The following is a 26,449-nucleotide window of genomic DNA, read 5'->3' as shown; positions in this document are numbered from 1 at the left end:
GTAGATATTTACTGCATAAAACATACACGATAAAAAAAATTTTGCTGACGCAGCAAATTGCTGCTACTGCGTGTTTAATGTAGAAGTTTAAATTTCGCTATTATAAGTAATTGTTTGATATATTAAAATTAATTAATTAAATAAATAAAATTAAATGAATGACTTAATTTTTATTCAATTAATTTATAATGAATTTCTTGTTTATATAAAAATTGATAGTCACAATAGGATAAAATACACTATATTAATAAAATTCTTTTTCTCTGTATAGTAAGAATATATATTTTATAATATTTATATATAATGTGAATATAATGTTAAATCTATCTCATATGCATCTACTACATTAGATACATTTAGCCATATCATCGCGATTTATCGCTAATTTAGCATTTGCTGCTATGCTTTCAGATTGTGCATCAGTAATGTTCTCGTAGTTCGTAGCGAAGGGTTACGGATAAACTGACATTGACAGAGGTGTATGCACGCCTAGTAGGGTAATATCGCGAGAATAATAATTCCAGCGATGGATTTTGCTATTAATAGATAGTGACGGACTTTGTTAGTTGGCTGGTTGCAAACGATGCCATAGCGATGTTGTGATGATATGATTTTTTAATCACGATTATCTAATCACGTGTGACATCGATCGGCCGATCAGCTGATGAGCTTTCTAGCATCGAGTTATCTCCTTGAAATATCAGATTTGAGATTGATTCTAGTAGAATCTTATGATAGGATCAACTTGAGTAATAGGAACTTCGAGATTAATTATTAAAACGAAGAAAATCTTGAGAGAATTCGAATTAAACTTTTATACTTAATTATTATTTCTTTACATTATATTGCTTACTGCTTTTTATTGAACATTTTAATGGTACATAAATTTCCCGTTAATTTAAAAAGAATGCAATAATTCAGTAAAATTTCAAAAGAATGCTTCATATAGATAGACGATCAATTATTTTTCAACGACGTTATCTGACAATAATCACATTTTCTTCGTGATTTAACGTCTATAAGTGAAATTATTATAATTTCTTGATATTTTTAAACACGTTTATATAGTTGAAAACTATCACAGTATCGATTATCTCTGATCTAACATTGAATATATTGGTACCTTGGCCTCGGCATGGGTGACAAAGCATCGAGCAGAGTCACACCTTTGGTAGCACCGTGTGTGATTTATGCCGATGGTTAGGAACGTCTGTCACACTCTGGCCCTCAATGAATCGTGGAAGAGTAACGAAACGTCAATTGGATCGGGACATTCTGGGCAAGAGGGGATTGGGGAGACCGTCGATACCGAACGACCTTGCGGCATCGACCAACCCTCCGCTCTTCTCTTGGCTTTTCGAGTCTATATACAATGCTTCTCCGTTTACTGCGCCCTCTTACTGCCCTTTCTCTCTCTCTCTTTCTCACTCTGTACCCTCCCTCCGCTCTTTTTATTTTTCTCTTTCCGAACGACCTTGCGGCATCGACCAACCCTCCGCTCTTCTCTTGGCTTTTCGAGTCTATATACAGTGCTTCTCCGTTTACTGCGCCCTCTTACTGCCCTTTCTCACTCTGTACCCTCCCTCCGCTCTTTTTATTTTTCTCTTTTTCTCTCTCTCTCTCTCTCTCTCACACACACACACACACACACACACACACACACCTGTTCTCGTTTCCCTTTTCCTTTACTGAGTACCGTCCTCCCACGCTGTCTGACCCTCTTCGAGAAGCCTTCGAGAATGTTGCGATGATCCGTGTACTCGATTTGCGCGTTATCGAGAACGAATTAAGTATCTGCTTGCGTTAGTTGGATGCTTTAACTTCACTCCGTCGATGCACATTTTTGCCATGTATTATTTTTATCATCGATGCATATGGGCGTACTTTGTTTATCTTTGTATTAGTGCTTAGCTAGAAGTTTCATCGATTACTCGATACATCTGCTAATGTAGGAAATCATATCTGGAGTGACATTTATTACAGCCACATTATGACAGAAATGTTATGTATTTAACATATAGGATTTTACGAGAGTTTAACATCGGAAATGATCAATCTTCGATCGCAATGCGTATTTAAAAAGGCATTGATCTAATTTAGTTTTTTTTTCTTTCTCAAGTACCTATATGGATTTTACGAGAGTTTAACATCGGAAATGATCAATCTTCGATCGCAATGCGTATTTAAAAAGGTATTGATCTAATTTAGTTTTTTTTTCTTTCTCAAGTACCTATAAGAGTGAAAGTCATTATTATTTGTCGATTCTGAATTAAACATATTGCTTTTACAGCGATTCTAGTTTCTAAAGAATCTAAAGTATCCTTCGTATAATGCTTGTTGTCGTTGCAAAGTATTTTAAAGCGTTTCACAGTCGTTGAATTGACGTAACGACATATCGACGGCGTGGCAGTGACGTTTTTTACGGTGAAATAAAGATCGGAGTGGTCCACAAGAAGATACTCGTGCCAGGATACTCTTTCTTATCGTTTTTTTGTTCGACGCAATTTCTCAATCCATCGTCGCGACGACACTGACGAGTAAGACAATGGCGGGTAAACGAGGAGGAGTCCATTCCGTTGGCAACTCGACAACAGATCCCGTCCATCTGCGTCGTGAGGGACGGACGAGACACACGAGTAGCGAAGGGAGGTGGAGTCTCCACCTGACGGGGTGGCTACGGTTCTGGGGTCGTTGAGGGTGGGTTAGGCCGTGACGCGTTCGGCCCGAGGGGTGGGAAAGGTTACCCCGCTGTAGAGCGGGAGGGTGCCCCGAAGTGCGGAGGGTGCGCGCTTCCGTTTGAACATCGGTGAAACGTCAGTTACCTCGCGACGATCCTTCCGCGAGGACTTTGTCCGATCGCGCTCACTTGACTCAGTTCTCCATGCTCGGTTCTCCATATCTCGATTGCGTCGCGCTTGTTTACAACCAGTTCCTCTGTTAACTTTACGCGTAGTTAACCTTGGCTCTCAATGCTGCAGTCTTAAAGGAGACCATAGAGTCAGTTTGTTGCTTCCGTTTATCTCTTCGGCTTTGTTGCAACGGGTTAACCGCAGGTGAAGAAGAGGGTTGCGCTGAACGCGTATGATTCTCTTTAGCCTCGGTTATCTGTTCGTACGTTAATTAATCTTTGGTTTCTGTTGCTAAGAAAAAGCAGGAAATTATCTTTCGGATGACTTTGTCGAACGGTTAAGTAGGGATGGAGATGAAAGGGGTAGACGTGAATTGCTAAATGCGTGTGCACGATTTCGAGCGATTTCGAGATAAGTTAGAGAAATAAAATAGAGAATGCTCAAGTAGTTTTGACATTAGTTTTACATACGAGACACTACCTCTCGCTGCTTTTTTTTTTTGCGAGAACAACAAAATTATTAACATTGCTTTTCTGGGTGAAACACGAGATTTTGTTTGTCTCACTCATGAGGCGAGTAAATCTGTTTAAATTAAGTTTGATAAATCTGCCCACATTAAGTCTGCATATTCGTGAATAATGAATATTTTGTGGATATATTGAGGCTTTGACAGTTTAATTGAAAATTCAAATTGGTTGGAGAATTTATCATTAAAATTAACACTCTCGCGTTTACAGTCGCAATTTTCTGTCAGTTATAATGGCTGAGCTTATAATAGTAGACATAATATTACATTACATGTCTACTTTATTTTATTTTTAGTTAATTGACAACCGTTGTGTGATAAATCTCTTTTTTGCTCATTTGCGATAGGTGTTTAGTGATGAGATCTACGTATCGAGAGCATTTACATAAATGTTAAAGGCGAAGGTCCCGATGCATTCTTACATTGTATACACTAGCAGGGAATTGATGCGCTATTGACGTACTACTGACGCATCATTGACGTGCACGCAAATAAATCTTAAACGGTCGTTCTAAACACGGCTCTTATCGAGAACCGGGACATTTCTTGATTAAGCAGGCATTAACACGCCGTTAGACGCGCGCACGATGACGGGACCGATAAAAAGCGATTTCCATACCGACACGATGGACAATTACGGCGATGATAATCACTCACGCGCTCGCGCGCGCAAAGTTTTGTTCTTCAACTTTTACGTCTTCTCACGCTAGAATATTTGAGAAAATATGCATAGCTGACGAAATAAAATCGAATGAACTCGAGACCGCGGTCGTGATCACGAAATCGAAGCTGGTAAATCCTTTCAGATGAATCTTTTCAATGTAGTCAGGGCATTTCCATGTTGATACATGGGCAATTACAGCGATAATAATCACTACGCATAATTACACGCACGCAGACTTCTGTTAACTTTTACGCCTCGTCGATAGAGTGAGAAAGAAATACACACTTGTTTTTATTCCGCGTGAAAAGAAATGCAGATCGTTGAAGCATAAAGTAATATAATTTACATAATTATGCCCCGAAGGACAATTAGTATTTCTTGGTGATTTAAATGAGTTGATATATTTATTTTTAGTATACGTACTTACCATTTGCTAAAAATGTATGAAACGTTAAAAGATTTTACAAATTTTTATGTAATTATTTTTCTTTTTTTTTTTTAATATAATAAAACTTAAATAATAACTTAATATAATAAAATTTAAAATATAATAAAATATAATAAAACAGAAAAAATGTAAAAAATATTTAAATGGTTGCCATATTTCAATGAAGGCAGAAATAAATATATACAATTATATACAAATATAAAGATATTAAAAAAAGTAAATTTTATTTTTTTATATTAATTAATAGAGAATAAAATTTAGGAGAAGAAGATTAATATAAATTTATTAAAGAAAATTAATTCAAAATTGTAGTAAAGATTTGCGTTAGGCGTATTAGTTTTATCTATTTCTATTGTGAATTTTTCGAAACACGTGCTTTAGCCACGTGTTTAGTTTATTTAGCACAAAATAGTGTTTGTGTACAGTATACGGACAATCTCATTTCTCTCGATCCATTTTTTCTCTCTTTCTCCCTCTTGTTCTCTTTATCTTTCTTATGTTTTAATAACAAGACGCGACGTGGTAACACCATGGGAATGGGAAGACTTTATTGAGGCGATCCGCGGTGCAAGAGATAGAAGAACGAGTCGATCTCTTCGAGATCGAATAACAGGATTCATTGAGGCGCGCATCGTCGCGACGAGTGGTGAAAGGGGAGGATGAGCTTTATCGCTTTTCAATCTACCGAGGGTTAAGTACGCCGAGAAGCACTCTTCTCGAATATACTCGACTGTTGGAATTCTGCCAGCGAAGGATAATAACCTTCACCCTTACCGGAGATCATTCGAACGTTTTGCATTAACGTCGAATTAAAACGGTGCGTTGCGTTGCGTGACATCTATTCGAGACATTCTTTTATTTTTTTTTTTCCTTTACAGACTATTCTCTTTAAGTACACAGATAAAATAGGCTTTGAATTGCTTTTCTTCTCTCGCACTTTAATGTAAGGAGTTAATACGATGATCGAAAATTTAGATGAACATAACTATTAAAATTACTTTATTTCTGAATTTATTGTTTAGCGAATTTAGAGAAAAATTTTTGATTGAAAATGGACGAACCAGAAAATTCTGATCATATCTAAGTTTAATTCGTTTAATCATTAAAATCGTGTTTTTAAATTTCCTTTTTTTTTTATATCCGTCTGGAGATAGATTTGTTTCGTGCGAAGTTAGCGATTTCGATAAAATGAAATGACAAATCCGGCATTAATTGAGAAGCAAACCAATTTCATCTTTACGTATCATGTAGATAGTACGTATGATTCTTAATAGCATTTGATTATAAAAAGCTTTCCATAGAAAGCGATAAAATTACGAATAATTCTCTTATAGTTCTCGTAGATGGTGATTATTGTAGCGCATGTACAGAAAATATTACATATTAAGTATGTTTTAATCCGTACATCGTACTGACCTCGATTCTTATGTCGACAAAATAGTAAAATACGCCCGTGTACTAAGTTACAAAATATTTCATTACCAGCAGCAAAGCGTTTTTCTTGTTATATCTTTCATTTGCGTCGCTTTGTGTCCTTTGTTCTTTACTAACGAGAGCTATCCCAGTCAAACTAATTAAATTTGTTAAACTGTATTACGACAGCCTGGCCAATACGCAAAAGTCAGGGATTAAAAAAAAAAACGCATTCGTTTTTATGTCCTATCAATGAAATTCCGAAAAAATATCGTCATTATGAAAAAATTTGCGGAAAATAAATAATAAAGTCGTGATTTTAGAACGAAAGAAACTCAGATATAGGAAATAAGATGTAGTTGAAATATTTAAGAGATGTTATCTATGTAATGCCTTAACAAAGTTACTTATATGGATGCAAATTTATTACGATAGAATCATTTATTATGATAGAATAATTTTTATGATACGCCGTTTTATTTATCTCGCGGTCTACATCGCGTGTCTCCTAATGGGATTCTCTGCCGGATGAGAAAAATACCGGCTGTGGAAATTGGCGTAGGCGCGGTCGTTTGTAAAATTATCGCGATTAATGAAGCCGACTCGCTCGGGTGATTAATCCGTCCAGATGATTCTAAGTGACATACCACTCGCCAGAATCTGCCGGAAGTAACATACGAGCGTAGACATGAATTTATTTCTGTGATTGTGTCAAAAGTTTTAATGATAAAATTACTTAAAATGTCGATATTTTATTTCCAATTTTAATACGGATATGATTTTATATATCCAGAGTATTGTAGAAATTAATATAGAAGGATATATAGTTATATTTCAAGAAATTTAATTTATTGCATATAAAAATTATATATATAATATTATTATTATTATTATATGTGAAATTTATCCGTGGAAAAAGAATAAATCTATTGCTTAAATAATATTATATGTGAAAACAAAAACAATTCTAAGAAGATTCAAAACAGTATTTTATAAAGGATTGTTTTCGAGACAAATTGTAACTTTCGAATTTGCGAGTTTTTTCACCGAGTGTATGTTACTCTGAGATTTATCTATCGTGAAAAATGTATATTCAGTGTCAGAGTGAAAAACTGACAGCCGCATTTAGCGCGAGATGCGCAGTGCGAAATATATGTATACAGTGCTTTATCTCGTTGTTTTCCCCTTTTCGATACCAATTAAAAACGTGAACGTTCCACGAACGAAACACGTATCTTCATCTCTCGGAATTTTTTTTTTTTTTTTTTTTTGGCCAAAGCGAACCTCGGTATAAATGAATGTCCGCGGGTGAGGTTCCTGCGCATAGCTGTTTTGGTGTTATTTGCAAGTCGTCGTGCACTACGGCTATACGTCGTATTGATCGATGAGAGAGATAATAATAGCGACTCGTGGCACGATGCTGCTCTGATTTGATAAGGAAATTCATTAACGCGCCCCACTTTGCTCATATTCACTATCTTTTTTTTCCTATCGACCGCAGACAGCGCGTCGATATTGTGGTGTGTTGCATCTGGATTAATGTTTGTAATTTTGGTCGATGAAAAATGAGTTGTCAAGCGCAATAATGACGTAAATGAGTAAAAATGACATTTTTCTTGTGTGAACATTTTGTGCATACACAACTTATTACTTGTACAGTGATAATGGAAATGCAAATGTTTATAGTTTTGCGGTAATCAGTTCACAATCTATTCGTTGTTAATCCTTCAAGTCGGCATTCTCATCTGTATTATAATATACATGAAGAAAGGAAAAGAATCAAAGTTTTAAAGTTCTACTGGTCATAGTATACAGTATAATAGTAAAAGCTTAAAAGATAAAAATAAAGAATAACTTATTTATAAACCAATGCTGTTTCCCACAAGAACGACTGATCCGTACAATTATTTAGGTTTAGTAAGTCCACGGATTTGAACTTCGCTGTAGATGTTTATATTCATGCAACATATATGTACATGATGTACATACATATTTTTGTGAATAATAGTATGATAAACACACGTTTGAAGAAAAATGGGAACATAGCATAGTTTTATCAAATCTAAAAATAATAAGATTGAGAAAATAAGATTAAGAATTAAACTCACGTAGATACTTGATATAACAAGAATAATATTAAAAAAAATTAAAAAAGGAGCTTAATGTTGATTATGAGTTTCTTTTAACGTTTCCAGCTTGAAGTATTAATTCCCTTACAACTTACTCAGTGTTACATACAAAAGAAATATTAAGATTCTCCTTTTTCGAAATATATTTTCTGTATTACGAAGAGATTAAAAAAATAATGCACGATTTTTCGGTATTTTTTTCGCGACATGCAAAGATTTTGTGTAGATGTTAATGCAAAAGTGACAAAACATAATACACGATTTGGCACACTGCTTTTCCCCAATAATGCTTTTTATCTTTTTTCTTTTTCATTTTTTTTTCTTTTTATTAGTGCACCCCGTGTTGGTGGGAAGAATTTTACGGATGCAGCTGCATCATTTTTATATTGTCGCGACATCTCGTATAATAACGAGGAGCATTTACATATGCCTTGTTATCCGCGTGTGGGCAGGTGCAGCTGCAGAAACGTTTATTGCATATTTCGCTAGAAGTCCGACTTGCGCGACGAAGAGACGCCTCGTTTCTGATTGTTTCACGAATAATGCGGCGAGTCTAATACCAGGGATAAGAAACGACAGAGAATAAAAAAGTTTATGCCATTAACGTGAAACGAATTGTGTACAAAGTTTTTAATCGTGAATAATAAATCAAACGTATATGCCCTAAAGTAAACTTTATGTATTCAATTTGTATATATGTGTACGTATATATACATACACACACACACACACACAGCTTTAATTAATATTTGAGCTACAATTAATATTAATGAATTCGGCACGAGTACGTAATAAATAAATAAATAAATAAATAAATATAATAAATCCGTTCTAAATTCAACAATAATAATTTAACAATAATATGGAATAAGAAATGCAATATGATGACGCAAATATGTATAACGATAACAATAAATTACAATATAATATGTATTGGGTCGGAATAAAAATTCGTAGCGTTATGAACTTTAAATATTAAGTAGCTGTAATTTTGTGAAAAATAAATGAGATGTAAATTAAAAAAACGGTTTTAAAGCTTAAAATTTATATTTTCGAAAAGTCATTACCTCTTTTGCATTCTGTCACTATGTCTTTTGAATTTCTAAGTTTAAGAATTTTTACATATGGAAAACTACGAGCTGCACAAAATGAAAAATTTTCGACTTTGACGTCAAAGTTTTCTCTACAAAATTGTCTTTTATTTAAAAAATGTTCTTAAGACTTTTTATTACTAAATTATTGCGGATTAAATAAAATAAGTATTTTGAGACTTTGATTGCTCATAACTCATTAAAAATCATTGTGCTGCAATTAAAAAAACAGATTTTTAAAACTGAAACTTTGTTCCATAGACTGATGTAATAGGCGAAAATATGTAGATACAAATGAAGCAGTGCTACTTTTGTTCCGATTCAATATTTATTACTCGCATCAATATTTGTACTCGCGTAATACCGACGTAATACCGTTGCATCGTTGGTAGCAAGTAAATTCAGTTGTGCAACATTCACGAATATTTGCGATCTACCGAACTGGAATAAAACGGCAAGAGATCCTCTTGGAGTTCCGAGGACTCCTCGCGCCGAGTTATATAGTGAGGGCTTACTTTTTCGCAATTCGTTGTTGATAATGGCAAAGGTCGCAGTACAACCTTGAGAGCCTTGCGCCGCGTCGTAAGAGGATTCATTGTAATCCAATATGCGCTACGTGCTACGAAACATTGCACCGTACCGGATAACGTTTGCAACATGCTCGCACTATGTAGGCTCGAGATAAAATGAATGATAGGTCGGTGTATTATGGAGGTTAATGCCGGCGGCCGAATCATTTAACTCATTCGTACGTGACCTATTTCTTTTTCGTACATTTTCGCATTCCAGGTTTAAAAGTTTATTATTCGATTTTTGTTTCTTTTATTAGTTTTTTTTATTAGTTTCGTACAATTACAAAAAGAATGATTTTGCTGAAGTATCTAAAAATTTAGATAGATATATTTTACTGGACCATCAAAATAATTATGTAGAAAATTGAAGCATAATAACTGTAAAGCTGCAAAAAGTTTTGATATTATAGCAACCAACTTGAGCGTTTTAGATAATTATTTTAATGATTCCAACAAAATCATTTTCAGATCTGTACGTATTTTAATTTTTAGATACTTTAGCGAAACTGTTCTTTTCGTATACGATAACGATCTTCATACGAATGTAATAACGAAAGTATATAATTTTTACATATTGTTACTATAGTTTAGACTGGTACAGAAGATCTGTCATCAGATGGATTTTTCCGTCTAGCTTTGTGTTGAATAAAGTCTGAAAATCGAAATTCTACGAAAAGGGAATTGAAAAGTTTCTCTATTGGTGTAAAAAGAGCATATTGAAGCGCGTGGCGGCAATTTTGCTTCGATTTTGTTTTTATCTTTATTTGACAAACATGTGTGTGTGTGTGTGTGTGTGACAAACCTTTTTTGTACCAATATAATATATAGCCTTTCTCTCTCTCGTTGATATACATTGCTACACGTACTACTGTAACACATACAGTTGTGTGTGTGTGTGTGTGTGTGTGTGTGTGTGTGTGTGTGTGTGTGTGTGTGTGTGTGTGACAAACCTTTTTTGTACCAATATAATATATAGCATTTCTCTCTCTCGTTGATATACATTGCTACACGTACTACTGTAACACATATGTACTGGGCGTGGTTGAAAAAATACAAAATTGGGAAGTGTTTGAGAACCCCTGCCTGCGTTAACATGTTTGCTGAACATCTCGGCCTCTCGGGGAAGCTCCCAAGTTATTTTTATTGTTTCTCTTGCGCCCTCGATAAACGTTTATTTCCCTCTCTGATATTTTGTACGAGCTGATTCGGCTCACGTATCGGCCTCCGGCTGTGGCCGGGACGAGGCAACTGGCATTTTGATTTTGACGAAAGCTTGGGCAAGCTCGGCACCAACGCGTTCTATAGATACGTTCCCCGCTTGTCAACGTAATCTGTTTTACAATCGTTATTTAATTTGTTGATATATACAAAATCATAGAGATTTCTTATTTCAAATTTGATTAATGCTTAAAAAATCAGTTTTCTTTTTTTTCAAGGTTCTTTGTGACCAGACCATGTTAAAAGAGAACTGTGATAATTATTTATCTGTCATTTCTAATAACGTTTTGTTAATACACGTGTATTTGAATTTTGGTAATCTTGTTGCTTTCAGTATTTATTATTTAGTAGACGTTTTTCAGAAATTATTACTACTGAATTTTTTTATATATTTTATTAATAAGAAATAACATTTAACTTTCTCTTTTTGTTTGCGAATTTTAACTTCTTATTTTGGAGAGGTTTGGATATTGTATGTGTAGTATTTCTGGAATCTTTAATCTGGAATTTTAATTCACAAGGTTTTAAAATTTCATGAATTTTAAGATGGATTTGTGTGCGTAGGTATTTTCTTTAAGGATGCCTTTGCGTGCGATTTACTCGCAGAATACTTGTGTAGGTTTGATACGAAATTGAGACACAAGATAGAACACTGGGATACAGTTACATGACGACTATGGAAAGTTCTTATCTGCATTGTCATAGCAAAGTCTGCTCAATTTTGTTGCGTTTCGGCATGTCACACGATGGAATAAATGAGTTCGAAACAGGGAGAAGATTGCATAAAATTATATAACGTCGTAGCAAGAAAGAGAAAAAATGTACAAACAAATGGAGACAGACGTCGTTTCCCTTTTTTTTAATTGTTAACAGCTGTTTTTACGGTTTCATACATGTTTTACATACAAGTATATTTGTGGTGTTTAGCACGCAATATGTATTAATATAAAGCAAACATATTGCATATTCCAATTTATCATTCCGAATATATAGATATAGTTGTACAATTAAAATGGAATTACATGTTTTTTTTTCTGTGCAAAAAGCTCGGGTGCATTTAGCAGATTTGCAATATGTACAATTTTCTCTTTTTCCTATAAAAAAACATATATTCAAATATCGTATATATCGTATAATATATATCACGCAAAAAGCTGTAGAACTGGTCACGCATTAATTCATTAAATGCAAAAATTTATTGTATTTTAATACTGTTAGAGAGGTTAGCGAGATATTCGTTGCAATGATCTTTTATTTATACGGTCGTATTTATCATGTCTCGATTAGTTGAACCGTTTAAAATAGATTTAGGAATTTTTATTCGAATTTTTGTGTAGTGGTAAAATGATCGCTCGTCGATTTGTGGATGTCCCGCGAGATAGACATTTCCATTGTCAATTAATAATTGTAGCTATTTTGCAATTGGCAAATTCGAACGTTCATTGTAGATTAATAATTTCATTTGAGCTCTGAAAATTTTTTTACCATTTTTTAGTTAAGTAGCAAAGTTAATAGCGAAAGTTTCGTGTCGACAAGAAAAGCAATTTTCAAGAATATTGATGCTTCGATAGAAATATGTTAATGAATTAAAGTTGGTGAGAGTGAGAGCTAAAGAACTATAATTATTATTATTATATTATTGTGCGTAACAATAATCGATTATTCTCTTTTAGTTAACTCAATTCATCTCATTTTTTTAGTTTATTTTTTGGTTGATTAATAGAAAATGGTTAATGAATTATTGTAAGATTTTGAGTAGATAAATTGTAGGAAGCACATATAAACACACTTAACAAACCCACGCGATGCTGCGACGCGCAGGTGCAGTGTCCTTAGGATTGCAGTAGGCCGAGTATGGCCTACTTTCCGAAACAATCGCGCAATACCTAGAACATCTTGCTGGGCCAAATGTAAGTGTAGGAGTTTCAAGGGAATGCGTGAGAATGGCCCACTTTCGTTGAGATGTGTCAAGGTCGCGTTTCACCTAACGTCATCAGAAATGTTATTTTATTAGTTATATGAAAGATAACGATATTACGTTATCGTATTATTGAGGTTTGAATATCAATGTAGATCCAATTTTATTTTAGTAATAATTAAATAGTTAGAATTATGATATCTGCATATATTCATATTTCAAATTTCAGTGATTATTATATTTTGCGTATTCCAGAATAATCTTTATATAAATTTTATAAACCATTACGTATTTAGAATTTATTCATTATTTATCAGAAAAGTCAAAGTTATGGTTTAGTTTTTCAGTTTTTTATTTATGTATTAGCTAAAAAAGACTCAGAGAATATACGCGAAATGTTCGTCCTATTTCTCGTGTTTATTAATATATGAATAAATTGCAGTTACTATTTTTTTTATTTTGCTCGTTTCCTTGGCCATCTTTATTATTAATGCTTTGTTATGTAACGAGCTAGACTTCTATATGTTGTAGTATTTACATAAAAAAGTTTCCACTTCATATTTCTATCTTAATTTTTACAGTTTATAATATAAAGAAAGAAATAAACTATAAGTTAACTAGAATAGAGTAATCGATGATTATTACGCTGAAAAATTGTAATAGTTAAAGTTCTTTGGCTCTCATTAACTGCTAAATCAAATGAACGACTAAATAACCGTAGTAAAAAGTAGTAAACAATTAAGCAGGCAGTACTTAAACGCTGATCGTAGATTGAAGGTCTCTCTGACGGTGATCGTCACGCGATTTGGACGAAGGTCGACGACGTCCGAGGGTACGCACGAGAAGCACGGTGTGGCGGCGAATTAAATCGCGGCTTTAGTAACAGTTATCACGGAATTTTTTGAATGTTCAGGTAGTAGGGACTCCCGCGGTAGGTTGGTTCTTCGGAAAACTTGGCGGAGCGTTGGTTACCATGCAATGCCAGCTGGGATTGGTCGAGTTTGGTGGGCGAAGGGAGATCAATACTGGGAGGCTTTCGACATGGAGAGGCGTAGGCCGGTGTGTTCACCACGAGGAACGAGGACCGGGATTAACGGCTGCTACTGGCACGACCTTGATTGTGACCTTAACCTTGATAACGCCCTTGAGCGAGATACAAAAGCCCGTCGTCGTATCGGCAACGACGGGAATTTCCGCACCGGAAAATTCGTCGCCACATTTAACTCCCTGTAGTCGAGTTTTCGCTGTAATGTCGGCTGAACTGTGTGTTGCGGATTTTATAGGTCGCCCTTTGTATATATGTTACAAGGCCATTGAAGCGGCTCTCGAAACGCTGACGTAGATACCTTTGGTATAGGGTAGACAAACGTACGATGATCCTGAAAGCAGATAGCTACTTTGAAACTTTTCGTTCTGATTCATCGAGCGTGCTTGATAAACTTTCTTTATAAATCAGCGAGTTGTCAAATATGGAGATTAACGTTTTAAAAAGATCATGTATTAGATGCTATTTTGATCGTTGAGTCTGAAAATATTTATTTTTTTAATTATCCAATTTTTTAACACGCGCTATTATATATAAACTGTAGGTATTCTAAAGTGCAATTAAATAAAATTTAGGAAACTATGGCATAAGAGTGTTGTATATTTATAATAGAATTATCGCTTCCTTGTTTCAAAAGTACATAACTCAAAAAATGAAATTTCTCAGAAAAGGAGAAAATCCATTTTTTAACTTGACAGAAAATTATTAATTATAAATCGAATAATATCGCAAAAAGAATATTATAATTTTTAATTTTTAACATCAAATGTTATTTTTATCATTTTCATTTCACAAGTTTAAAAAATCTTTTTGAATTGTGACGATTTCGACAATTTTTTATGAAGTTAAGTTATATAGTAAAAACCATTCATTTTGTACTTGTATTGAAACTGGTATTTAAAATTAAAAAACTTATACTTAAATTTAAAGAATTTTTGTGTCGAATTGTTAACATATCCGAATATTAATTTATCCTACTGTTATTATGTTATTTAAATATTTTAAATTAAATTGATATTTAACATTTCTTAGTTTTAAAATAACACGATGAGTAACTAAATAAAGAGATAACATAAAAATAATGTAGTTTTAAAATGGAAATTCTAAGATAAATGAATACAAGATAAACGTTAATTTTACTGAAGAAATATATTCTTACAATTTGCTTCTTTTGATCAAAGTGTTACATTTCTTGTGTTAATTTTCATTTATATTACTTTCTAACATATTCATTTTGTATTAAATTGATATAAAAATTTGTGAATGGATTGTTTGGAATGTAAAATGTGTTAAAATAAATAATTACGTAGTTCACTTTTGATGATTGATAGGATAATGTTTATTTAATTCGTAAGTAATAATTTGAAAATCTTTTTCGTTTTTTAAACATTTTTTTAAATGTGTCACTTTTGAAGTAAGGGAGCGTTATAATAAAATTATCATGCTGTCGAAATTATGACGTTACGATAACACCCACTTTGATAAACGTATGTTACGATAGAATTAATATAATATTTTGATAAATGTTTTTTTACCCAAATATTCTAATATTCAACTTTGATCATTGTATTGTGTTCTACTCGAACGGTCGCAGCTGTTTCAAAGGAAATCATTATGTCTCAACTGAACAATAAGACTCTGCTCGATTTCCATATAATTAAGATCGGCTGTTATCATCGTCGCGGCCTTGACTATACGCGCAGAGCTCGACGTAATAAAGTTTAACCGAGGTTGTTATGTTCGATTTGATCGCCCTGCCTTTAGAACCGAGATGACCGTGTACACGTCGATGCATTAAAAATCTTCTTGTTTTTTATGTCGAACATTCAGAACAAGAGTAATGTTCAACCACATAAAACCGTATAAAACATTACTGAAGTAAAATAAATCGTAATATAAATTATAATTTACTATATGTATAAAACGAGTTTATATCTAATGTGAACATATTATCGGCTGTATCGTAAATTCAATTTATTCTTCCTTCGAAAGCCTCCTATCGTAGCTGTAAGAACATCCGTAGATCGTTATGTTATCCTGCGACTAGAGCTGTCTGTCAAGAAGATCGGTTGATTGATTATCGCGAACGTTTACAAGGGTGTTCGATCCATCTTCAGCGATCAGTTCCTCCTGGCATTCCTAACAGTACTTCTCCTTTTTTTCTGACAATTCCTTCTCGGATTACTCTTTTACCCTCCATTTCTTTTCTCAATCATCGATCGTCTGTATATTTTTATGATGAATCGACGAAAATACGCCTTTTAACGATGGATTGCATTTGCAAAGCTGCCGAGTTTCTTTGAAATTTACAAATGTATTTATATGTCAATAAATAATGAATTATTACTAAATTAATATTTGGATATATCCTTTTGATATAAAACAGCGTTTCATGACTCGACGATTAAAGGTGTGAGGGAGGCTAACTGTTCAAGGGAATACAATGGTTGTCAGAAAACATGTTTTGTAACTATATATATATGCACCACACAGATTAGTTTTTAACTACGCTGATGAATGGGTTTTTTGTTCATGTTTCGTTATTATTTTGATGAGTGCGCAGTTCTCGCGTAGCGTTGTCGCGACGTAAAAAGATTAAAACATGTGGAGACACGTGAATGCATTAAGTATACGACACCGGTATCATTTTCATCGGTAACATCCCGTGTTATTTCATTTTGCTATCGTCCGTTTCATTTATCATGTGTAGGTGTTTTTATTTTGCTTTCAGTTCTTAATAAGAAATATTCTTAATAAGAAATATTATTCCAATAATTAATTATAAATTAAGAAGCTTTATCAACTATTACATCACGATGAATAATCATAAAACACTCATGCAGAGAGAAAGACATATAGTGGCAGCAAACTACAATATAGGCAATAACTATAAAAGTTTTATGTGTAGAGAGAAGAGAGAGAGAAAAATTGAAGTACACACACACACATAGTTGAATAAACTATTTTACAATTATTGTAACATTAATTTAATCCATATGATAAAAAATGTGTATAGTCACCTATACATATATATTTGCTATTGCTATGTTTTTTTCTGAGTGTAAAAGATTGCTCACTAAATTCTGACTACAAATACAAATTTTTTTCTAGCATGAAATTTTTTATTTTGCAAAAAAAAAACATAAATTTTAAAAGTGAGAAAGAGAAGAGGAGAACGAGAGATTAAATTTTTTAATTCTTTTATAAGACTTCGTAGAAGGAGTTTTCTTTGGTTTGAACAATGTGCGCGCTATTTATATTTTAAATCATAGTTCATTGGCTATGATATTTAATAATGCCTCAAAATTATTAAATATTATTAGTATAAGTAGATTAAGATAATTAAATTTATGAAATACCATCAAACGTTTCAAATTAATACTAGAATGATGATGCTCGATGTCATTTAACAACAAAATTAGCAATATTTTAGAATTTTTACGTTTTGAGGCTCTTATCGTCTAATTTCAAGAGTTTTATGAACACTTTTAAGATAATCTGTTGTCATAAATTACTTATTAAGTACGTTTAAATTCTAGAAAATTAAAATATTTATTTTGAGAACAAAAATGTATAGATTCGTATCAGTATTTCGCTTTTTTTTCCCTTAATTTAAAAAATAATCGCAACAAAGTGGTTCTGCCAAAGTGAATTCGCTGTTACGCATTTATCAAAGAGTTAACAGAATTTGGTTGCTCCTGTAGACTCGTGGTGTGCCGGGGATTTGCGACAATTGGCACCATGTCAGAGGTGAGACGCGGAGGGAAATATAAGAGAGGTGAGTGACGTCGCTGCCAACGGTCATCATCAGATGTCGTCTTGGCCGCGATTCGTTCGCGGCTCGTTCGTGTCTGCCTGTGCAGCTGATACGCCCGTTGGCGACAAGTACAACGTCAGTGAAGTCCGATCGATTCGCTGATCATCACGGATCGGCGAATTGGTGTTTGCATGTGACCTTGGTGCACGCGCGATAACCGCTATCGAAGCTCACCGAAGCTCCGCGCGCTCGCGAGTGTTTTTCACGCACGTTCCCGAGAAGGAACTGCGATTGTCGACGCGACTGATCGAAAATCGGACCGATATCTTTCGTCGCGCGGGTCGAGTTCTTTAAATATCTAAATCTGGAGTAGGACCAGTTTCAAACATGCCCGTTCGATACGCGATGTGAAATTGTTGACGTGGAGAGATCGCGGGGAGTGTCGCAGGTGTAATTGATCGACGATCGACGCGATTATCGGAACGCGGAAGGTATGGCGTTGTTCTCCGGTGGCGGGAGCGGTGCCGGTGGTGGCGGCGGTGGGCCGCCTATTAAACCGGAAGACACCATCCCTTCCAGGCAACGGAGCCTCAAGGATCGGCTGCGAGAAGGTATCACCGGCGGATTCGCTTGGCAGTGAGTATCGCCGGCGTGATTTACGAAATGGAAATTGGCAGGCTTCATTTTTAATCCACACGACCCCTCTACTTTGCATCTCTTTGTAGTTTATTTTCTACTTCACCTTCCTCTCGTCAGCCGCGCGTAATTTTCTTCCACGCTCTTAAAGAATTTACCTTAGGACGTTATAATAAACGCTACTGATGGTATTACACTGTTAAATGGGCTTCTTTACATGAAGATGCAAAAATTATAAGACTAGATGGAAACAGAGTAATGGAGCACATAAGTTTGCAGCTACGATGTTTGCGATAAAAACAATTAAAATAAATATATAAATATAAATAAGGACTCTCAATCTTAAACAATAAAATAAAAAATAATAAAAGTTCAGATGAGGCTAATGAGTCTTAAGAGAGTTTTAAATGACACGTCATATCGTACATACACGAATTCGTACTCAGAAGAATGATATGTATCTAATATACAGTGTAACTTTCTTATTTAATTGTACAACTGTGAATTGTTATTTTTTAGCTTTATTTTTTTCATTTCCAATTGAGTGTAATGAATGCTGCATTTCTGCCAATCTGCAAGTGACTCGCTCTCATTGGAAGATTTTTGATTTTGTATTCGCTGAGGAAGATTCCAAAGGGAGTTGAAACGTTCGAAATAAAATGAAGATAATCATCAACAGCTGAGGATTATCTGTTTCTCGTATCTCTTCGCTTGTACATCAGCGTATGACTCTCATTAGCCTCATCTGAACTTTTATTATTTTTTATTTGATGTTTGCAATGTTATTACAATATTGCTAGAACGTTGTAATGTTGCTGCAATATTACTGGAATGTACTGTATAGTATTTCTCTTATATATTTTTTTAATTTTTAATTAATAAACTAAGATATTTCTCTTATTTTTTAATTGCAATAAAACAATGGTTTATTTTGAGAATTTATATATTGACGCTAAGGTATAAAAATACACACAGAAAAAGATCGTTCTTTTACTAAGAAAAGTGATAACTCAATTAATTTTTTTCCTTTTAAGTAACGGTTATTTTTAACAAAGAATGTTTCTTGATAATAATTTTAAAATATACTTATTACAAAAATTTAGAAAACTCATTATTGTATATTTAAAATAAGAATTTATTTTAAGTACGACCGTGTAAATATACATAAATATGATAAAGAACGCCAATAATTGGTCAAAGTTAGATATTATGAATACAATATATGTTTTTAATTTAAATTTAATTATCTTAGATGTAAGTGTGCGCCGAAACAAGTTCTTTACTGAATTAATTTAGGGAGAATTATTTCATATATAGGAATGTCCGAATGTTTCGGCGCCTTATCATATTTATGTAAGAATTAATTTTCTTTTGAAGAATATTATGAGAATATTATAAATTGATTGAAGGAACGACTTTATATAATAAGCATATCAAATGTGTTTTAATTTAATAATAATCTCGATTGAAGTATTAAACTTATTAGAATTTAGAATATATTTTGAATAAATTTAATATTTGCGATGAAACTTACGATAGAGTTGCGGATATAGGAACTTTTGAAATATTTGAAACAAGTACTTATGTATAGTTTGTCTTTTTCTGTGTGTACGTTTTGAAAATTATGTTATCATAAATTTATCTTTTAACTTTTTTTTTTGTTTAGTAATGTAAGTCTTGTGGATTTACCAAACGGGATTTCGAGAGAGTAAGTTGTTCTAGAGAGATCTTGTTTGCGCTAGATAGTTCTGTGTGTCATATTATTCTTGTTTAAAACTTGTGCGCATTTTTCTAGAGTTGAGTAAATCTTATTTTACATTTAACTAAAATGTTTTGTGATGCATTTAATATTTAATATGCAAACTTTGCAACACAGTATATTGTGTCATACAAACTGTATTGTAATTATTTAATGTCGCGCGATTGTTCGCACGATGTTGCGTCGAAAAATGAGGTAATATTGTAGAAAGCTTCATGAACTGGGCGCATAAGTTTTGTACGGGAATTTTTTTTCTTTGAAACGGATCGTACTTGACTCGGTGTATGGCGCGTGTTACATTATAAAGTAAGGATTATCGATCATTTTAATAAATGAGCGGCGTGAAACCGCCATTACCATAAGACCGGATAAGCTGGACACTGTATAGTATAAAGTATACCCAGCAGATGGCGGTCGTGGGTACTCTGATTATTATCCACTTTTATAATACATTATCATATCAGCTCTTTTCAGAAAAAAATGCTGATAACTGATGCATATGGGCGTTCCCTATTGAAATGTTTTAACCAGTAACAAAAAAATCTTATTTAAAGTCGACACGTCACGGACGACTGAGAGCGATTTTTTTATCGCAATTTTAATTTCGAAGTTGGAGATTTATGTAATAATTATAATAATAATTATATATTCGCTTAAAATTGCCAGATAGAATGCCATGGGAATTTCTTCCAATCTCTTTGTCGGGCAAGTATTGCGACGGTGGCGTGGCCTCAGACTAATGATTTATCCGCTGGGCCTGCGATTATCCGACTCGCGCGCGAAATTCGTTATCCAATCTTTCGTGATCCGATTTCATCCTTTTTTTTGCCATATAAAATGAGAGGGAAAGTTATTAAACAGCCATCACCTATATAATGGCCGACGAACTCGCCAACTCGTTCCTCTGCATGACCCTGACCTCTCGTTCGCCGTTGGGCCAGCTTCACGTCCGACACTATAAATTATCCCGTGCTTGAGTTCTCCAGGCTCGTGTTTGTTTGCTTTATCGCCGGACCAGTGCGCATTTTTTCATCCTCGCTGTCTTCCGCAGCAGTTTCCACTTTGTGGAGCACCGAATTTATTTTTCCACCTCGAAATTTCGCGCGATGGATGGACCGATCGAACAATTCTTACTCATATTGTCTGTTTTGTTATTTCTGCATGTTAATTAATACAAGGATTGAATAACTTGAAATTTCTCTATGGAGTAGCTCGTATCTTTCTTATTTCATTTCTACGTTGACTATTGCTTGGATATTCTTGCATCAAATTAAAGTTGTCTTTTAAAAATCACATGGTATTGTAGCATTAACTATTTACGATCCGAATTATTTTTACTAATAAGCGAAATATATTTTGTTCTCAATTTAATTAGATGATTAAATGAAATTAAAGACTCTTATTATTTGGAGGAATTTATATATCAAAAAAAAAATATAGCTTGATGAAAAAACTGAAAGGTTAATACTGTACATTGAAAGAAATATTTTCGTACGTATAATTATTTATTTTATATGTGATTTGATATGTGATTAACGAAAACTTTTTTACTTTTTCGTTTAAAAGACATTATTCTAATCAAAATTTGATTGTTTTAATCAATGAAAGTTTGAATAGGTTTAATTTCTAGAAAAAACCATTAGGCAAAAGATTCCGCACTAATTGGAAGATTTGATTTTGATGAAATGAGTTCGATTTCATGTAACTTATAATGTGGTGAACAGAAGATGTCATAGACAGAAGGTTCAATAATGAATAGTTTCCGAGCTGGTGTATCAAAGGTACAAAGCTTGTATTCGCATGAGCACATATAGCTGAAAAGTTATCCATTATTTGAGCCTTGTGTCTATGACATCTTCTGTTCACCACATTATAAGTTACATGAAAACTAACTCATTTCATCAAAACTCAATTTTCTATATAATTAGTGTGAAGTCTTTTGCCCGATTATTTTTTAGGAGAATTTCAAATCATCTTTTATTATGGCAAAATTAGCAATGAATGACATATATATGTAAGATTATGGAATAATAAACGAGAAAGTAAATTTATCAATACTTATGATACTGCATTAACCTTTCACAGTCTTTTTATTGAGCTATATCTTTCGAATAACTTCCATTTACCACATTATAAGCTACATTATATGTGAAAATTAATTAATTTCTAATTATATGTCACCGAGATCCGATTTTCCATATAATCAGTACGAGATACTTTACCTTAAACGTAAAGATGTGATAGATACTTTTTTTCTTTATTAAAAATATTAATATTTTATTAACATTGTTTTCCGTTATTACACGTTACTATCGATTTCAATACATATGGTACAATAAACTGCAGATATAGCGACACATTAGCCGCTTGTAATACATGTTATGGATTTCCGAATCGTGTCATGGATGCGACAGATACATTGGGAACAGACGACCAAAGACGTCACTTCCATATCCGGTATATGTATAATTTCGGTCAACGATACAGCCACTTTGTATAGACGTTACCTATATAACGCATACGTCGTATAAATAGAGGTACCCGATAGGTATATGGGTGGAACAATTCGGCGTGTCGTTTAGCACAGAATAATTATCCGATGTCCCAATTTCACTTTTTGATATATACACGCGTTGAAGGTGGATTATCGCACATTTAGAGTGTCTAAAAATACAAAAGATTATTTTTTTTTATTTTTCGATCAGCTTATATTAGTAATTCTCAAGATTTTTTAGAAATGACGATTTATGTTAAAGGTGTCTACTTGGATGGCATTTAAAATTCCGGGATTTTAACTTGCATTAAACATCTTTGCATATTTGAATTACATATTATTACTGACAATTTATGTTATGTCACGTGTGTCGCGTATGAATCATTTGGAACAAGAATAGCGTAGGTTTTATAATAAAGTTTATTTTATTATATATAATTTTATACTCAAAGAACAATTTTATGAACTTATATCATTCGTACTTCGAATAATTCATCATATAAACTGCATATATGCAGTTATGAAATATGAATGCCGTAAGAAAAAGTTTCGCTACTTTTGTACGTCGCTTTTTGTGATTTATTTCAGCTATTAATACCTTACTTTTGATAGTTTTATTAGTTCTTTTAAATGAAACAATCATAACATGAGGTGCGCCAAAGCCAATATATTACAGGTGTTATATTTTTTTTATTTTTCAAGAGAAAGGGAAAATTTATTTTTTTGAAAATTATCATTTAAAAAATTTTACAAAAAATTATCTCAACTAAAGGTATTAGTAATCAATCTCTATAAAAATTATTAATTACGTTTTCATTAAAAAAAATTGTTAATGTAGTTAAAATTTTGGAACAAGTAAAAGTACAAATGAAAATATTGTAAGTTTTGTATTATTTATAGTAACTAAGAGTGAAAAGATATTAATACATAATAGAACATGGCACTTACAAATCATTTATATACAACAAAACGCATTTACACAATTTTAGTATTATTGGTGTTGGAATTAATTCGTAGCGTTTTACAAGAGATGGCACAAGCAGTACACTATTTCGTTGTTACCTATAGTTCTTTATACATTGTAAACAGCTATCATAGGACGTCATTTGCCGTACATAACCTTTCTTGAAATCATAAATAACAACACTGTATAATTCATTGAATATGTCAAAATTTGTGCCAGATAAAGTGTTTTTGCGGGGAGTTTTGCTTCATTACTTTAATATGAACAAAAGTGCAGCTGAAGCTCATCGTATTTTAGTGGATGTGTATAGTGAACATGCTCTGGCTGAGCAAACGTGTAGGAAGTGGTTTGCACGTTTTAAAGCTGGTGATTTCGACTTGGATGACAAGGAGCGACCTGGTCAGCCGAAAAAATTTGAAGATAACGATTTGCAGGCATTGCTCAATGAAAACTCATGTCAAACACTTAAAGAATTATCTACGTCATTGGAAGTTGACTTATCAACAATAGGAAAACGTCTTAAAAGTTTGGGCATGATCCAGAAGGAAGGACATTGGGTCCCATATGAATTGAAACCAAGGGATATTGAGAGACGTTTTCTCACGTGCGAACTGCTGCTTCAACGGCAGAAAAGAAAAGGTTTTTTGCATCGGATTGTTATCGGTGACGAAAAGTGGATCCATTATGACAATCCAAAGCGCAGAAAGTCATGGGTTAAGCCCGGCGAACCATCAACATCAGTGGCAAAGCCCAATATCCATGGCTCAAAGCTCCTGCTCTGTATTTGGTGGGATCAGAAGGGTGTCATATACTACGAACTGCTAAAACCGCATGAAACCGTTACTGGAGATCTCTACCGACGGCAACTGATGTGTTTGAGCCGTGCATTGAAGCAAAAACGGTCGGAATACTTCGAAAAACACGATAAAGTCATCTTGCTGCACGACAATGCTCGCCCACACGTTGCAAAACAGGTAAAAACATACCTGGAAACACTTAAATGGGAAGTGCTACCGCACCCGCCGTATTCTCCTGATATTGCACCAGCGACTACCACTTCGATCATTAGCTCATAGCTTGTGCGAGCAGAAGTTCACATCTTACGAAGATTGTACAAAATGGTTCGATTCGTGGATTTCATCTAAAGACGAACAGTTCTTCCGACGCGGTATTCATTCACTGCCCGAAAGATGGTCAAAAGTAGTAGAAAGTGATGGGAAGTACTTTAATTAATGTATTTTTTAATGTTCATGTGAAATAAATAACGTTCTTTCATTAAAAAAACGCTACGAATTAATTCCAACACCTAATAATTTACTTACAATTTACTTACTTTAGTACTTACAAGATACATTTTCTTGTGACATGCTTCATATGTGTACCTACACTTTTTCGGAAATTATAATTTTTTATGACCAGATAAATGATTTTTTTGGTCATAGGAATTTACAATTTTTGAGGAAACATAGTTTTAATGACTAAAAATTTAAAATACCTTACGGTCGAAGCTGGATCTTCATTGCTTTAAATAATTCAATCTTGAATGACTAATATACACTATATATATGTACTTGCATATATATGATTGTGTTTCTCACATATGCGGTCTAAAATAAAGATTCTTAATATTGTTTATATTACCTCGCCTGAAAGAAAGACGTTATTTCCTTATTGTACCGATTATTGTAAAGAATATTACTAAAGCCTCGGTGGTCTAATGGCTTAGGACGCTCGTACGGAATATAAGAGATCCGGGTTCAAGTCCCAGCTGAGGTAATATTTTTCGCAATAAATTTATTAACAGTTTCAACATATTAACATCTTTATAATATGATGCTTGATGGTATAGCATCAAATTATTAAAATTGCTTGTCAATTTATTTTCGCGATTACTAGAGTATGTTTTAATTGCGTTCATAAGTCCGGAAAAACAATTCGGCGCGCAATTCGAAAATACTACAATATGGTATATATGTAAGTACGTATACAGTGTATATTAGTAATTAATAATTCAAGATTGAATTATTTAAAGCAATGAAGATGCAGCTTCGACCGTAATAGGCATTTTAAATTTCTAGTATTGATTGTGTTTCTCACACATATGCAGTCTAAAATAAAGATTCTTCTTAATATTGTTTATAGCTATAATTATTTAGGCATATAAAAGAATTGAAACTATCTTTTCTCACGGACACTTGATATTCTCATACACGGAAAGAACGATCTTGCTGTAATATTTAGAAATGTAGCTACAAACAAATCTTACTTACAAATCTGAAAATAATTTAATAAGACTATCAAAATATTAGATAGAAAACTCAAGCAATGATGAGCAATACTGCAAAAAAATTTGACGTTCTAGCAATCAGCTTGAGCGTCCTATATCATTTTGATAGTCCAATAAAATTTATTTTTAGATCTGTATGTAGCTAAATTTTTAGATACCTCAGCAAAATCGTTTTTTTCCGTGTACGCTTTTAGCGGAAAAGTCCGTTTTCGCTACTCGTAGAAAAAGCTTACTATACCTGGCCATCAAGGTCACGGTCAATATCGAGTTCAGATCGGTAACGAACCATCGATTGTTCCGGTAGGTCGCTCTTATATCGAGAGAAAACAAAGGAGCAGCCGACGCCGCCCCTTTATGTGAGGATGCACTCGCATGTATGCATAGCGGCAGCGGCTGGGATGCGCCACCGCATCTATTGCTATCGAGTTGCCGTCTGCTATCGGATACATATGTGCACGCGTATGTACTTATCGTGCATACATACCGGCATACACGTATTCACATATACACAGACGTATGCAAGATGACCGCAAATTTAGATCGCATTCCCGAGGTCTTCACCTTCGAAAACATTCGGTCGACCCGTCTGGAAATATCGTCGTCCTGTGACACTTTCGTCACTGTAAACTATTTCTATGAAATTATTGCGACATTAAGAGAAGACTGACGGAACATGCCC

At 33.7% G+C, this 26,449-nt stretch overlaps 2 protein-coding genes across 2 annotated transcripts in view; both read left to right on the top strand.

Moving 5' to 3' along the window:
* The first annotated feature begins 1,135 nt into the window (after nucleotides 1–1,135).
* LOC108767107 (uncharacterized) lies at nucleotides 1,136–14,061 on the top strand. The gene is made up of 3 exons (XM_018516805.1): nucleotides 1,136–1,199; nucleotides 13,550–13,660; nucleotides 13,742–14,061. The coding sequence occupies exons 1-3, from the start codon at nucleotides 1,136–1,138 to the stop codon at nucleotides 14,059–14,061; spliced, it is 495 nt and encodes a 164-aa protein (XP_018372307.1).
* Nucleotides 14,062–18,051: 3,990 nt separating this feature from the next.
* Nucleotides 18,052–26,449, top strand: part of mtd (TLD domain-containing protein mustard) — a 128,658-nt gene continuing 120,260 nt past the window's right edge. Inside the window, exon 1 of the mRNA XM_018516830.1 lies at nucleotides 18,052–18,266. Within this exon, the coding sequence (XP_018372332.1) occupies nucleotides 18,124–18,266 (143 nt within the window). The 5' untranslated portion in view covers nucleotides 18,052–18,123. The remainder of the gene's footprint in view (nucleotides 18,267–26,449) is intronic.

Source organism: Trachymyrmex cornetzi, unplaced genomic scaffold, assembly GCF_001594075.2.
Source record: "Trachymyrmex cornetzi isolate Tcor2-1 unplaced genomic scaffold, Tcor1.1 scaffold65, whole genome shotgun sequence".
NCBI classification, from domain to species: domain Eukaryota; kingdom Metazoa; phylum Arthropoda; class Insecta; order Hymenoptera; family Formicidae; genus Trachymyrmex; species Trachymyrmex cornetzi.
This window is presented reverse-complemented; position numbering and strand designations above follow the sequence as displayed.

What these genes read in the sequence shown, in the direction of transcription:
- LOC108767107 (XM_018516805.1), top strand. Translation starts at nt 1,136, where the DNA reads ATGGGTGACAAAGCATCGAGCAGAGTCACACCTTTGGTAGCACCGTGT. An exon ending in GTGTGTGATTTATGCCGATG is followed by an intron (nt 1,200 to 13,549) that starts GTTAGGAACGTC and finishes AAATAACCGTAG; the next exon opens with TAAAAAGTAGTAAACAATTA. An exon ending in AAGGTCGACGACGTCCGAGG is followed by an intron (nt 13,661 to 13,741) that starts GTACGCACGAGA and finishes TTGAATGTTCAG; the next exon opens with GTAGTAGGGACTCCCGCGGT.